Source organism: Papio anubis, chromosome 6, assembly GCF_008728515.1.
Source record: "Papio anubis isolate 15944 chromosome 6, Panubis1.0, whole genome shotgun sequence".
In the NCBI taxonomy this organism is placed as follows: domain Eukaryota; kingdom Metazoa; phylum Chordata; class Mammalia; order Primates; family Cercopithecidae; genus Papio; species Papio anubis.
The window spans coordinates 71,282,814-71,298,731 of NC_044981.1; the positions used below are offsets into that span (position 1 = coordinate 71,282,814).

Genomic DNA, 15,918 nt, shown 5'->3' on the forward strand with positions numbered 1-15,918 from the left:
CATGTAGAAGATGGTCAATGTCCTGATCATCAGTCCAGCACCCACTTCCTGATTACATGGGTGAACCCAGCCTTCGCCTTTGGTGAAATGTCTAAACCAGAATCCCCAGCTGTGCATGAAGGAGCCCACAGAATCAGTGACTATTCCCTGTGCCCCTCTCTGTTCCTTGCCTGCTCCTCCCTGCCTGCTGGTACCTTCCTCCTTCCCCTCACTGTTGACTGGAAGGAAAACCTTTGAGGGCAGTTTACCACAGTGGCTTCTAGCTATGCATAGTGTAGTATAATTAGGAACCATTTTGGATATTGGATTTACCCATTTGGATTTACGTAGATGAACCCACACAGTTCATTGATGATTTTTAACTTTATAAAATCCATGTTTGACTTTCTAATTCTGCTGTCCTCAAGCGCTTTGATTGAACCATCACCATTTGGCTGATGCTTAATGATATCCTAAGCATCAATTAAGACAAGCATCACTATGTCCTAACTGGTGCAACACAGCCAATTTTTGGCAGATCTTTTGCATAGATTTATTATTTTATACATTTTCAATATATATAAAATTTAGATTTTGTCACTCTCCAGGTATCTGGTAAGGAATAGAGTATGAACTATAAGTTCACTGAGGTGCTTAGTGTAACATTCAGTGGCTTCTGCAAAGTATCTCCCTTGTAGTTACCATGAGTGGTCATTCAATCATTCAACAGTTTTTATTCGGATTCACTGCTTCTCCTGGCTTTACATGTTAATTTCTTCAAAAGTATTTCAGTTGGTGCAGGCTCAGGGCTGAGCTACCTCTGGAAAGCAAGCAAGTAACTTCCCAGGTTGTCCAGCAGGCACTGGCTTTCCCCTACTTTTCCACCACTAAAAATAAGAATTGGGCGGCCGGGCGCGGTGGCTCAAGCCTGTAATCCCAGCACTTTGGGAGGCCGAGACGGGCGGATCATGAGGTCAGGCGATCGAGACCATCCTGGCTAACACGATGAAACCCCGTCTCTACTAAAAGATACAAAAAACTAGCCCGGTGGTGGCTGAGCCACAGCCAGTCCCAGCTACTCCGAGATGAGGGGCAAGGAGAATGGCGTGAGCCGGGTGGGAGCTTGCAGTGAGCGGTCAGGGCCACTACAATCCAGCCTGGGCGTGGCAGGGGAGCTCAGTCTCAAAAAAAAAAAAAAAGAATTGGGCATGTATGCCATAGTTCACTGGGTAGGCTGGAGGCATTCTTAGGTAGCTCAGCATAAATATGACTCTGCAGGGAGTGAAACTGACGTTAGCACCATCTCATGCTTACCACCTTTGGCTTCTTGGAAGAAAAGCTGCATAGCAGAACTATTCACAAGAAATTAGTGAAAATAATTTCAGTTCCACCCCCTCCACAAATACCTTGTCATGCTACTTTTTATTGTTTTCGCTGGTACCTTATGCAGGTCACAAATTGATAGTCAAGTTAATTATGACAATGTTGCAATAGTAACTACTAATGTTTATTAAGTAACTACAATTTGTCAAATGCTATGCTAAGTATTGTAAATTTCTTTCAGTTAGTCCTCATAATGTTACTATCTCCATTTTCTTTTCTTTCCTTTTTTTTTTTTTTTTTTTTTTTGTTTTTTGAGAGGAGTCTCCCTCTGTCGCCCAGGCTGGAGTGCAGTGGGGGCAATCTCAGCTCACTGCAACCTCTGCCTTCTGGGTTCAAGGGATTCTCCTGCATCAGCCTCCTGAGTAGCTGGGATTACAGGCACCCACCACCATGCCAGGCTAATTTTTGTATTTTAGTAGAGACAGGGTTTTGCCATTTTGGCCAGGCTGATCTCGAACTCCTGACCTCAAGTGATCCATCTGCCTTGGCCTCCCAAAGTGCTGGGATTATGGGTGTGAGCCACCACACCTGCCCCAAATTTCTCCATTTTCCATTTGCAGAAATTGAGTGTTGCAGTTAGCACACAAGATTCACATTTAGGGCTGGGGATCCCCAAGACCATTACTATGCTGTGCTTGCTTCCAGTATCAACAGTGTCCCTTATACACCCTGACAGTGCACTAACAGCTTCCCACCCTCTTTCTAAGGCACTACTTAAGTGGCATCTACACTGAGGAGCTGCTCCCGACAGCCGCACACCTGGGTTCTCCCTTGCCTCAACATGGCTTCAGACGTTGACCTTGTGCTGGTGGATGGGTCCCTAAGTAAGCTGTCAGCTCCCTGAGGGAGGAAGGAAGGCAGGGGATTGTGCTATGACTTCTTCAGTGCTTTCCAAGTTCTCCCCATATACTTCCTGCTAGCTTAATCAATTGGTTGAAGAAATTAGCCTCCTGATCCTAACTGGCAAAGACCCCTGGTTCCTTCTCAGTTCTGAAGTAGTTTTCCGGGGGAAGAGGCAGTGTCTTACTTGCATTTAGGAGGTTTGATTTCTTAGGGGATCCACAGGGCTTACTTAGCTGCTCCTGTTTGGAGGTAAGTGCTCCCAGGCTCAGTGCCTACAGGCGGTCTGACTTTTTAAGGATCCTGTTTACTAAGGTACTGAGGCAATTTGCTTAAAGTTGCTCAAAGCCCTGCTCTATCAAATATAAATATCTCCCACTGAGCCTTTTTGGTTTGCATTTTGCCCGAGGCCTCTTCCTTCTGCTTTCATTGTTAGTCCACAGAGAGCCAGAGAGGGTGTTAAAGATTCACTCCACTAATTCACAGCCAATTAGGAAGCTTTGTTTTGAATTTGACTGGGAGGTAGCTTTGGCAGAAATCGGGAGCCCTCCCTACCTTGCACTCCAGGGAATAAAGGACTTCTTTCAATTGGTTAGAAAACAGAATTTTGAAACTAATGGTAAAAACAGTTTCCAATTTGGTCACAGCTGGTTACAATGGTGCACACACTTTGCTTTATTATCAGAGCAAATGTTTGCTTTCTCTTATGTGACTTTGGGCTAAGCTCCCATGTCTTTAAAAGTTTTCTCCTTGTCTAACTCTTTGCTTTAATCTTCACATGGAAGCTGATCTGTAGTATACAACCAAAAAGCAAATTTATTTTCTTTTCTTTTTTTTTTTTTTTGGTGATGGCAAAGTGACTTTCTCCAAGTTTGAATTTCTATCTAATGATTATTTTTCTTTCCTTAGAATGATGTCTCTGATCCTGAATTACATGATGAAGTAGCTATTCTGAAAATGAACTGTGATTGAAAGACTGCTTAGGTAGGAAGCCCCGAGGTTGTTGCAGAGCACTGAGAAAGTGCTTTTGACTTCTAGCAGAATGTAAATTAGCTTGGCTGTGGGCTACATTAGAAAAAATATCTTAAACACAGCAAAAGTTTTGCTCTGTTTAAACTTAAAAGTAAAGCTCTCAGATTGTGCAACAAGAGGTGTGCTTGTTCATTGCTTTTTGATACAGGAAAATGTTCACTTGCATGTCTTTGGACTCTGCCTTTCTAATGACGTGCTCCACAGCTTCCAAAAGGTTGTTTTATCTAGTGTCATTTCAGTTTGATTTTTGTGGCCTAAAGGTTGAAATATATGCTTAAAAACAGAACAAAATAAAACAACATGAACAAAACATCTCCTTCACTTTCTGGGTTGGATTCTCTTACCTGGTTCAATGTTGAGGGAGTAGCTGTCTATTTCCATATGGAGTTGCTGGGCTGCAGCAGAACGAAAATCCTCCAAGACTCCATGCACGGCCTTGGTGAGGTTATATGGCACCGACTTAGCAAACTTCATTTTGCTATTCACAATCACACTCCCGTTTCTGAAGTTAAGTATTTCAAGTTGCTTAAATCCTGTAAGATTGGATCGTAGATACGGAACCAGCTGCAAAATAAAAGATGGTTTACTCTTAACTGCGTTCTAAGTGCTCAGCTGCTGCTAATTCCACTTACACTCACTTTTCATTAACTGAGGCATATATTTTAGTTCCTTTTTATTGTTTTGATTTTTGTTTTTGGATTTAATGTGAGACCAGAACACCACTACTTAATGGTTGATTTGCAGTGATTATGTTCCATATTTCCACGTTTCTATCTGTGTATTGAGATGGATGGCTGTGATTTTTTTCATGGTGAATTGTGAGAACAGATGATTTTTAAAAACCCGAGCCAGTGCTATTAGCAAAGCAGGAATGCCAAGTTGAGTTATTAAAAGAAAGAAAAAAACCAAGTAAATAAAGACATGTTCCAAACTGAGCCCAGGAGCAGACTGACCGATGTCTATGTAAATGGGACATCTATTTGAATGCATCCAATTTGAAATGGCCTATTAAAATAAGCATCAGCTTAAACATCAGCATGTCTCTCCACGCAGTAAATGGTTCCCGGCCAACACAAATGTAGGGCAGTGGAAACAGCAGGAAACTGGCAGTTAGGAGACTTGGGTGCCAGTCCTAGAACTGTCCCTAACTAGCTGTGGACCTTCATCAAGCCCTGTAACCACTGTGTTGTACCTCAGTGCCCTTATCTGAGTTGTGAGGAAGAACAAAAAGTGATCCCGAGGCGAGCCCTTTCCAAACTATCATAATCTCAACAGTATGCCCCATGACATTGTGTTTCAGAGTCCCACATCTGCCTCCTGTGAGCCACAGCCATCCTAGAGATCATTTTTCAGAAATGTTCGAAACTCAGTGATGTGTACTTTGTCCTTGGCTCTGAAAGTGAGCCCCCTCTTTCATGAATTGTACTATGAACCCAGACAGCACAGAGATGCAAGTGTCAACCTCCTAGGCATGACCCAGACCTGATTTGTATTTGCCCTTGTCCCCACCCCACCACAATTTTGACTCTGACCCAGCCCCACATTCTAGTACTTCCCTCACAAGGTTTTTGTGTGAGTAAAATGAAATTTTAAACAAACTGTGGAACTTCCCTTTTCAAGCTACTGTCCCCTGATGTCGCCTACTTACTTTGACTGGCCTCATTCTTGGTGTCTTAGCATTGGTTTGGCCTGGGGAAGAGATTCCCTGTCTTCACCTAGTGTGCAGATAGCTAGGTGCTGCTTCTCCCAAATCCATTTTCCTCTTTTCCATAGAAAGAGGCTGCTGATCCAGAGAGCACATTTTCCAGCTTCCCTTGCGGCAAGGATGGCCATGTGACTAGTTCCCACTAATGTGATGTGGGCAACTTTGGTGTCTTTTGCTTAGGAGAAAATTGCTTTCCCTCAGCTTCCTCTCTGCTTCTCACAAGTGGAAACAGGGATGTACCAATGACCCAGCTTTGACCATGTGAATGAGGAAATGCCCGTGGGGTTGGCAGAACTATAAGATGGAGGAAGTGTGGGTCCCTGAATGACATCGTAGAGCAAAGCTGTCCTACCCATCAAGTGAAAGAGAAATAAACTTGTATTGAATGAAAGTCACTATATCCTTACCTCTTCATTATGGCAGCTTAGCATGAACCCTAATTAACATACCACGGTTAGTTTGTCAGCGGCATGTGAACCAGAACAACTCCATCTTGAACAGGAGCTGGGTAAAATGAGGCTGAAACCCACTGGGCTGCATTCCCAGACAGTTAAGGCATTCTAAGTCACAGGATGAGAGAGGAGGTCAGCACAAGACATAGGTCATAAAGACCTTGCTGATAAAACAGGTTGCAGTAAAGAAGCTGGCTAAATCCTACCAAAACCAAGATGGCCACGACAGTGACCTGTGGTCACTACTGCACTCCCATCAGCACCATGACAGTTTATAAATGCCATGGCAATGTCAGGAAGCTACACTATATGGTCTAAAAAGGGGAGGCATGAATAATCCACCCTTTGTTTAGCATAGCATCAAGAAATGACCATAAAAATGGGCAACCAGCAGCCCTCGGGGCTGTTCTGTCTGTGGAGTAGCCATTTTTTCATTCCTTTACTTTCTTAATAAACTTGCTTTCATTTTGCACTGTGGACTTGCCCTGAATTCTTTCTTGCGTGAGATCCAAGAACCCTCTCTTGGGGTCTGGATTAGGACCCTTTTCTGTAACAGGTTCACTGGGACTCTGTTCCCTGAGACTCTCCCAATATCTACTCACCTCATTATAAATGGTGTGGGATGGGGAGATGGCACAGATAAAATCTTACTTTAAAGCAAATGTTCACTTGAGAAATTGGGTTTCATGTGGATTTTAATCTGTGTAATGATTTAACTTACATGAAGCATACATTTTTTACTATTGTCAGACATTCTGCAATCTGTGAGATATGCATTGTATAATTTATTTTAATTAGCCATGAATGTGTAGAGATAGTACATAGTTCAACATTTCTTATGGTATATGTATTTCTCATTGTACATGTAGAAACAAAATAAACATGTGAGTTTGGGAGTATCTTATTTTCAGAGATATATGTCATAATAATCATCTTTTCACTTTCTTTATTAGGGACTAGGAATGATAAGCCATTTAGTCATTTTTTAGGTTAACAAGAACTTGAGGGGAACTAAGAAAGGAACCCTTACTCCTGAACTCCAAGCCTCATATGTGCTGGACAATTCTAGCTTTGTACCCTTCCATAAGATTAACACAATTTAGAAAATGTTCACTCTCACTATTTTTAGATTCCACATTCAGTGCTTGAGTGTTATGTATTATTCCTGGATTAACTAAGTTAGGAAGAATTATAATGAAAAGAGTTTAAGAATAAATTTATTCCCACAAGGTTGGGTGGCGGTGTCTTCTCATTTGTCTATCACAGAACTCACTTCCCCAACTGGATCCAAATTCATCTCAAAATTCTAGTTGAATGTCTTCAGCAACAGCTGTCTTAGCGATTTGTTTCTACTAACCCTCATTGCTCAAGACAGCTAATGATTATATTATAAAATAACAACAAGGAAAGAAGAGACAGAGAATTGAGAATCGTGAGCAGTGCCCACTCACCAGCTGTGTGAATTGTTGCTCCAGAGCTCGGTACTCCAGAGAGCTCTTGTTGAACAGGTCATTGGAGAAGGCCATGTTAGCAACACGCAGACTGAAGAACACTACCAGCTCTCGGCCCTTGGGGGCAATGGTCATAGAACTAGTGGTGATATACTGTAAAGCTGAGACAGGAGTGGTATCCTCCAAGAAATGATCCGGGACAGAAACATATTCGCTGAGTTCTGCTACCTCAGATGGGGCAGGAGTCTCAGACAGATCCATTTCATCTAGGTCTCTGACAATATCTTCACCACCTGCACTTGACCTGCTGTCATCTGAAGATGCAGGTGGATGTGAAATTCCCAGAGTCAGTTGGCTGATTGCAGAATAATCACTGGTGGGGATGGTGAGCGCTGGTACTAGCACTGTCTGGTCAATGGCCATTATATCTGTGGTGCCTTGATCAGTCAGAGAGATGATACTTGATGCTGTAAAGAAAGGTGGAGTTTCTGATAGGGAGGTAGAGGCCATAGCAGGGGGAGACCAAGAAATGTCTGTGGGGGAAGTACAATTTCGTTATTGAAATCAATTTCATTATGTCCAAGTATTCCTCAAAGAATGGAAAGTGAAAAAAGGAAAATTCCAATTAAGCTTAACTTAAGAAAATACATAGCATTTGCATAGATCATTTCAATAGTCATTTTTTTAAAAGAAGATAAATTGGAACAGAAAGGGCAGGCAGCCCTTTGTCCCAGCCTAGGGAGACAAACAGTGGATCCCTGCACCCATTTTATTCAGGCCCAACAGTTCTTGATATATGAGACTAAAAGAGCGCCAGTTAACTAGAATTTCTGGAATTACTGCCTAGCCAGACACGATACACTTGGGAACCAAGTAGTAGAAACTGACTGAGTCACCAATTGGTGCCAAACTGCCGCTGGCATTGGAACAGATTTAGATCCCTCATCCCCATATAGAACTCCCAGACAACTAGGTGTGCAGTTTTGGCCCAGAAATTTTAATCATTTTCCAATAATGCAAGCCTGCATTTTATGCAGTTGGATTTTTTTGGTTACTAAAATGATGTTTTGGTATTTTTACCACTTAAAATTTAAATTATGCTTTTCCAAAACTGAGTAAGCTAATTGAATAGCTTGTCAATTTGCAAAATGATACTGGGAGTATAAAGGTGTTGGTGAACATATAATTTGAATGTTACATTGACCATAAAATTTACTATTTATTAATATTTAAAACCTCTCAATTAGCTGGGTATAGTAGTACATGCCTGTAATTCCAGCTACTCAGGTGACTGAGGCCTGAGAATCTCTTGAACTTGGGAGACAGAGGTAGCAGTGAGCCAAGATCATGCCACTGCATTCCAGCCTGGGTGACAGAGTGAGACTCTGTCTTAAAATAATAATAATAATAATTAAACAAAGTAAAAAACCTTTGCCACAGTTACATTATTATACTCTGACAATTTCTATCACCATTTTGCATTGCTGTCTTGGGTAAGTACACATTGAACTACCAAAGTCTATCCCTTTTTTTGGTACAAAATGAAAATAAATATTTCTAAACTAAGAAAGTGGTGGAAACTTTCAGATAAACAGATTGTTGAATTATTAAAATATTCCATTAAACCTAAATCCAGAGCCACTGATGATATTTAAGACATTAAGTGAAAAAAACAGGGAACTTTTTGTGATTTCTTCAGTGGCCTGTTGGCAAATATGCAGGAAAACTCTATTGAAATCCAAATGCTAAGCATGATAAATGGACTGTCTGGATGCAGATATAATCTTTGGGCTCTCAGTCAGCTAATTTACTACAGTGAAATTACCAAAACTGAAACTCCAAGTGATAAACAGCTCTGAAAGTTGGAATCATATTAGTTTTATTACTTTCTTAAAATAAAACCTGTCTGTTGGTGAGTTATGCCAGATTTTAGAGAAGCACCCTCTTTTCTCTCCCCTGGGGAGGGTACCTGCGTGCATCTTCTCATAATTCACTCAATTGTGAGAAATAATATTACCTAATATCTAAGATCTCTCTGGAGATACACTTAAAGTTTTGTTAAAATCTCCATTGCTATGGGCTGAATGTTTCTGTCCATGCAAAACTTGTACGTTCAGGCTCCAATCCCCAGTGTGATGATATTTGGACATGGATCTTTGGGAGGTAATTAGGTCATGAGGGTGGAGTCCTCATGAATGGAATTAGTGGTCTTGTAAGAAGAGACTCAAGAGAGATGATCTCTCTTTCTGCCATGTGAGAATATAGCAAGAAAGTAACAAACTCCAAACTAGGAGGAGAGCCCTTGTCAGGAATAAAATCTGCAAACACGTTGATCTGCCATTTCCTGGTCATCAGAACCGTGAGAAATAAATTTCTATTGTTTAAGACACCCACTCTATGATATTTCATTATGGAAATTTGAATTGACTAAGATACCCACAAACAGATCTGGGATGATAAATTGAAAGGATTTGATTTGACTTTTTTTTGTGCCATGGGAAATGCATTTGAATCTGTGTTCCTATGATGTGATCTCTGCTCCTGCAGGTGATAAGAGTTGTCAAGAAGCACAATGATAGATGTCTGCATTTTGCTCTTTTGCCAGCATTTCATTACTCATATCTTTCTTACTACATAGACTTTAACCTGCTTAAAATAGGTTTCTGCATTATGTCATCAATCAACAAAAATAAATTTCTGGCCATTTCCCTTTGTGACATCTTTTTTTTTTTTTTTTGTACTTTAAGTTTGAGGATACATGTGCAGAACATGTAGGTGTGTTACATAGGTATACACATGCCATGGTGGTTTGCTGCACCTATCGACACGTCATCTACATTAGGTATTTCTCCTAATGGTATCCCTCCCCTAGCCCCCCACCCCGTGACAGGCCCTGGTGTGTGATGTTCCCGTCCCTGTGTCCATGTGTTCTCATTGTTCATCTCCCACTTATGAGTGAGAACATGCAGTGTTTGGTTTTCTGTTCTTGTGTTAGTTTGCTGAGAATGAGGATTTCCAGCTTCATCCATGTCCCTACAAAGGACATGAACTCATCCTTTGTTATGGCTGCATAGTATTCCATGGTACATATGTGCCACATTTTCTTTATCCAGTCTATCACTGATGGGCATTTCGGTTGGTTCCAAATCTTTGCTATTGTGAACATTACCACAATAAACATACGTGTGCATGTGTCTTTATAGTAGAATAATTTATAATCCTTTACATATATACCCAGTAATGTGATTGCTGGGTCAAATGGCATTTCTGATTCTAGATCCTTGAGGAACTGCCAAACTGTCTTCCACAATGTTGAACTAATTTACACTCCCACCAATAGTGTAAAAGCATTCCTATTTCTCCACATCCTCTCCAGCATCTGTTGTTTCCTGACTTTTTAAGGATCATCGTTCTAACTGGCATGAGATGGTATCTCACTGTGGTTTTGATTTGCATTTTTCTAATGACCAGTGATGATGAACTTTTTTTCATATGTTTTTTTGGCTGCATAAATGTCTCCTTTTGAGAAGTGTCTGTTCACATCCTTTGCCCATTTTTTAATGGGGCTGTTTGTTTTTTCCTTGTAAATTTGTTTAAGTTTCTTGTAGATTCTTGATATTAGTCCTTTTTCAGGTGGATAGATGGCCAAAATTTTTTCCCATTCTATAGGTTGCCTGTTCACTCTGCTGATAGTTTCTTTTGCTGTGCAGAAGCTCCTTGGTTTAATTAGATCCCATTTGTCAATTTTGGCTTTTGTTGCAATTGCTTTTGGTAATTTAGTCATGAAGTCTTTGCCCATGCCTATGTCCTGAATGGTATTGCCTAGGTTTTCTTCTAGGGTTTTTATGGTTTTAGTTCTTACACTTAAGTCTGTAATCCATTGTGTGTTAATTTTTGTATAAGGTACAAGAAAGGAGTCCAGTTTCAGTTTTCTGCATATGGCTAGCCAGTTTTCCCAACAGCATTTATTAAACAGGGAATCATTTCCCCATTGCTTGCTTTTGTCAAGTTTATCAAAGATCGGAGGGTTGTAGATGTGTGACATTATTTCTGAGGCCTTTGTTCTGTTCCATTGGTCCATATATCTATTTTGGTACCAGTACCATGCTGTTTTTGTTACTGTAGGCTTGTAGTATAGTTTGAAGTCAGGTAGCATGATGCTTCCAACTTCGTTCTTTTTGCTTAGGATTGTCTTGGCCATACAGGCTCTTTTTCGGTTCCATATGAAATTTAAAATAGTTTTTTCTAATTCTGTGAAGAAAGTCAATGGTAGCTTGATGGGGATAGCATTTAATCTACAAATTACTTTGGGCAGTATGGCCATTTTCATGATATTGACAGAGACAATTTGACTTCCTCTCTTCCTATTTGAATACCTTTATTTTTTTCTCTTGCCTGATTGCCCTGGCCAGAACTTCCAACACTGTGTTGAATAGGAATGGTGAGAGAGGGCATCCTTATCTTATGCAAGTTTTCAAAGGGAAATCTTCCATCTTTTGCCTATTCAGTATTACATTGGCTGTGGGTTTGTCATTAACAGCTCCTATTATTTTGAGATAGGTTCCATTAATACCTAGTTTATTGAGAGTTTTTAGCATGAAGAGCTGTTGAATTTTATAGAAGGCATTTTCTGCATCTATTAAGATAATCATGTAGCTTTTGTCATTGGTTCTGTTTATGTGATGGATTACATTTATTGATTTATGTATGCTGAATCAGCCTTGCATCCCAGGGATGAAGTCGACTTGATCGTGGTGGATGAGCTTTTTGATGTGCTGCTGGATTCAGTTAGCCAGTATTTTATTGAGGATTTTTGCATCAGTGTTCATCAGGGATATTGGCCTGAAATATTTTTTGTTGTGTCTCTGCCAGGTTTTGGTACCAGGATAATGCTGGCCTCATAAAATGAATTAGGGAGTATCCCCTCTTTTTCTATTGTTTGGAATAGTTTCAGAAGGAATGGTACCAACTCCTCTTTGTACCTCTGGTAGAATTTGGTTGTGAATCCATCCGGTCCTGGGCTTTTTTTGGTTGGTAAGATATTAATTACTGCCTCAATTTCAGAACTTGTTATTGGTCTATTCAAGGATTCTACTTCTTCCTGGTTTAGTCTTGGGAGGGTGTATGTGTCCAGGAATTTATCCATTTTGTCTAGATTTTCTAGTTTATTTGCATAGAGGTGTTTACAGTATTCTCTGATGGTAGTTTGTATTTCTGTGGGATCATTGATGATATCCCCTTCAGCATTTTTTACTGTGTCTATTTGATTTCTTCTCTCTTTTCTTCTTTAGTAGTCTGGTTAGTGTCTTTGGTAGTCTGGTTAGTGGTCTATCTTGTTAATCTTTTCAAAAAACCAGCTCCTGTATTCATTGATTTTTTGAAGTGTTTTTCATGTCTCTATCTTCTTCAGTCCTGCTCTGATTTTAGTTATTTCTTGTTTTCTGCTAGCTTTTGATTTTGTTTGCTCTTGCTTCTCTATTTCTTCTAATTGTGATGTTAGGGTGTCAATTTTAGATCTTTCCCACTTTCCTTGGTTGGCATTTAGTGGTATAAATTACCCCGTAAACATTGCTTTACCTACGTCCCAGAGATTCTGGTATATTGTGTGTTTGTTCTCATTGGTTTCAAAGAACTTATTTATTTCTGCATTAATTTTGTTATTTACCTAGTAGTCATTCAAGGAGCAGATTGTGCAGTTTCCATGTAGTTGTATCGTTTTGAGTGAGTTTCTTTTTCTCTTTTCTTTCTTTCTTTCTTTTATTTTTTTGAGATGGAGTCTTGCTTTGTAATCCAGGCTGGAGTGCAGTGGCATGATCTTGGCTCACTGCAACCTCTGCCTCCCAGGTTCAAGCAATTCTTCTGCCTCAGACTCCTGAGTAGCTGAGATTACAGGAGTCGGCCACCATGCCCCGCAAATTTTTATATTTTTAGTAGAAATGGGGTTTCACCATCTTGGCCAGACTGGTCTTGAATTCCTGACCTCGTGATCCACTTGCCTTGGTCTCCCAAAGTGCTAGGATTACAGGCATGAGTCACTGTAATTCTGAGTTCTAAGTTGATTGTGTTGTGGTCTCAGAGACTGTTTGTTATGATTTCCGTTCTTTTGCATTTGCTGATGAGTGTTTTACTTCCAATTATGTGTTCAGTTTTAGAATAAGTGCTACGTGGTGCTGAGAAGAATGTATATTCTGTTGATTTGGGGTGGAGAGTTCTGTAGATGTCTATTAGGTTCGTTTGACCCAGAGCTGAGTTCAAGTCCTGAATATCCTTGTTAATTTTCTGTCTTGTTGATCTGGCTAATATTGACATTGGGGTGTTAAGTCTCCCATTATTATTGTGTGGGAGTCTAAGTCTCTTTGTAGGTCTCTAAGAACCTGCTCTATAAATTTGGTTGCTCCTGTATTGGGTGCATATATATTTAGGATAGTTAGCTCTTCTTGTTGCATTGATCCCTTTACCATTAAGTAATGCCCTTCTTTGTCTTTTTTTGATATTTGTTGGTTTAAAGTCTGTTTTATCAGCAACTAGAATTGCAACCTCTGCTTTTTTTTTTTTTTTTTTTGCTTTCCATTTCCTTGGTAAATATTCCCGCATCCCTTTATTTTGAGCCTATGTGTGTCTTTGCACGTGAATTGGGTCTCCTGAATACAGCATACCAGTGGGTCTTAACTCTATCCAATTTGTCAGTCTGTGTCTTTTAATTGGGGCATTTAGCCTGGTTACATTTAAGGTTAATATGGGTATGTGTGAATTTGATCCTGTCATTATGATGTTAGCTGGTGATTTTGCCCCATTAGTTGATGCAGTTTCTTCATACTGTCGATGGTCTTTACAATTTGGTATGTTTTTGCAGTGGCTGATACTGATTGTTCTTTTCATATTTAGTGCTTCCTTCAGGAGCTTTTGTAAGGAGGCCTGGTGATGACAAAATCTCTCAACATTTGCTTGCCTGTAAAGAATTTTATTTCTCCTTTGCTTCTGAGGCTTTGCTTCTGGCTGATATGAAATTCTGGTTGAAAATTCTTTTAAGAATATTGAATATTGGCCCCCACTCTCTTCTGTCTTGTATGGTTTCTGCAGAGAGACCTGCTGTCAATCTGATGGGCTTCCCTTTGTGGATAACCCGACCTTTCTCTCTGGCTGCCTTTAACATTTTTCCCTTCATTTCAACTTTGGTGAATCTGATGATTATGTGTCTTGGGGTTGCTTTTCTCAAGAAGTATCTTTGTGGTGTTCTCTATGTTTCCTGAATTTGAATGTTGGCCTGTCTTGCTGGGTTGGGGACGTTCTCCTGGATAACATCCTGAAGAGTGTTTTCCCACTTGGTTCCATTCTCCCCACCACGTCAATTCCAGGTACACCAATCAAATGTAGGTTTTGTCTTTTCACATAGTCCCATATTTCTTGGGACTACGTTCATTCCTTTTCATTCTTTTTTCTCTAATCTTTTATTTCATTGAGTTGATCTTCAATCTCTGACATCCTTTCTTCCACTTGATTGATTTGCCCATTGATACTTGTGTACGCCTCACGAGGTTTTCGTGCTGTGTTTTTCAGCTCCATCAGGTTATTTATGTTCTTCTCTAAACTGGTTATTCTAGTTAGCAATTCCTCTAACCTTTTTTCAAGGTTCTTAGCTTCCTTGCATTGGGTTAGAACATGCTCCTTTAGCTCGGAGGAGTTTGTTATAGCCCACCTTCTGAAGCCTACTTGTGTCAATTTGTCAAACTCATTCTCCATCCAGTTTTGTTTTCTTGGTGATGACGAGTTGTGATCCTTTGGAAGAGAACAGGTGTTCTGATTTTTGGAATTTTCAGCCTTTTTGCACTGGTTTTTCCTCATCTTCATGGATTTATCTACCTTTGGTCTTTGATGCTGGTGACATTCGGATGGGGTTTTTGTGTGGACGTCCTTTTTGTTGTTGTTGATGCTATTCCTTTCTATTTGTTAGTTTTCCTTCTAACAGTCAGGCCCCTCTGCTGCAGGTCTGCTGGAGTTTGTTGGAGGTCCACTGCAGACCCTGTTTGTCTGGGTATTACCAGTGCAGGCTCCAGAACAGCAAAGATTGCTGCCTATTTCTTCCTCTGGAAGCTCCGTCCCAGAGGGGCACTTGCCAGATGCCAGCCAGAGCTCTCCTGTATGAGTTGTCTGTCGAACCCTGCTGGGAGGTGTCTCCCAGTCAGGAGGCACGGGGATCAGGGACCCACTTGAGGAGGCAGTCTGTCCCTTATCAGAGCTCGAGTGCTGTGCTGGGAGATCTGCTACTCTCTTCAGAGCTGGCAGGAGAAACGTTTAAGTCTGCTGAAGCTGCACCCACAGCTGCACCTTCCCCCAGGTGCTCTGTCCCAGCGAGATATGAGTTTGATCTATTAGCCCCTGACTGGGGCTGCTGCCTTTCTTTCAGAGATGCCCTGCCCAGAGACGAGGAATCTAGAGAGGCAATCTGGCTACAGCGACTTTGCCAAGCTGCAGTGTGCTTCACCCAGTTTGAACTTCTTGGTGGTTTTGTTTACACTGCGAGGGGAAAACTGCCTACTCATGCCTAAGTAATGGCGGACACCCCTCCCTGCACCAAACTTGAGCATCCCAGTTCAACTTCAGACTGCTGTGCTGGCAGCAAGAATTTCAAGCCAGTGGATCTTAGCTTGCTGGGCTCTGTGGGGGGTGGGATCTGTTGAGATAGACCTCTTGGTTCCAGGGCTTCAGCCCCTTTTCCAGGGGAGTGAATGGTTCTGTCTCATTGATGTTCCAGGAGCCACTGTGGCATGAAAAACAAAGTCCTGCAGCTAGCTCAGTGTCTGCCCAAACGGCCACCCAGTTTTTTGCTTGAAACCCAGGGCCCTGGTGGTGTAGGCACCTGAGGGAATCTCCTGGTCTGCGGGTTGCAAAGACCATGGGAAAAGCATAGTATCTGGGCTGGAATGCACCATTCCTCACGGCAGAGTCCCTCGTGGTTTCCCTTGACTAGGGGTGGTAGTTGCCCAACTTCTTGTGTTCCTGGGTGAGGATATGCCCCACCCCACCCTGCTTCAGCTCACCCTCTGTGGGCTGCACCCACTGTCTAACTAGTCCCAAT

At 41.2% G+C, this 15,918-nt stretch overlaps 1 protein-coding gene across 1 annotated transcript in view; it reads right to left on the bottom strand.

Moving 5' to 3' along the window:
• IMPG1 (interphotoreceptor matrix proteoglycan 1) overlaps positions 1 to 15,918 on the bottom strand; it is a 146,533-nt gene that overhangs the window by 23,734 nt on the left and 106,881 nt on the right. The window contains exons 13-14 of the mRNA XM_003897823.3: positions 6,843 to 7,375; positions 3,579 to 3,798 (exon numbers count right to left, since the gene is read on the bottom strand). Coding sequence (XP_003897872.2) covers positions 3,579 to 3,798; positions 6,843 to 7,375 — 753 coding nt within the window. The remainder of the gene's footprint in view (positions 1 to 3,578; positions 3,799 to 6,842; positions 7,376 to 15,918) is intronic.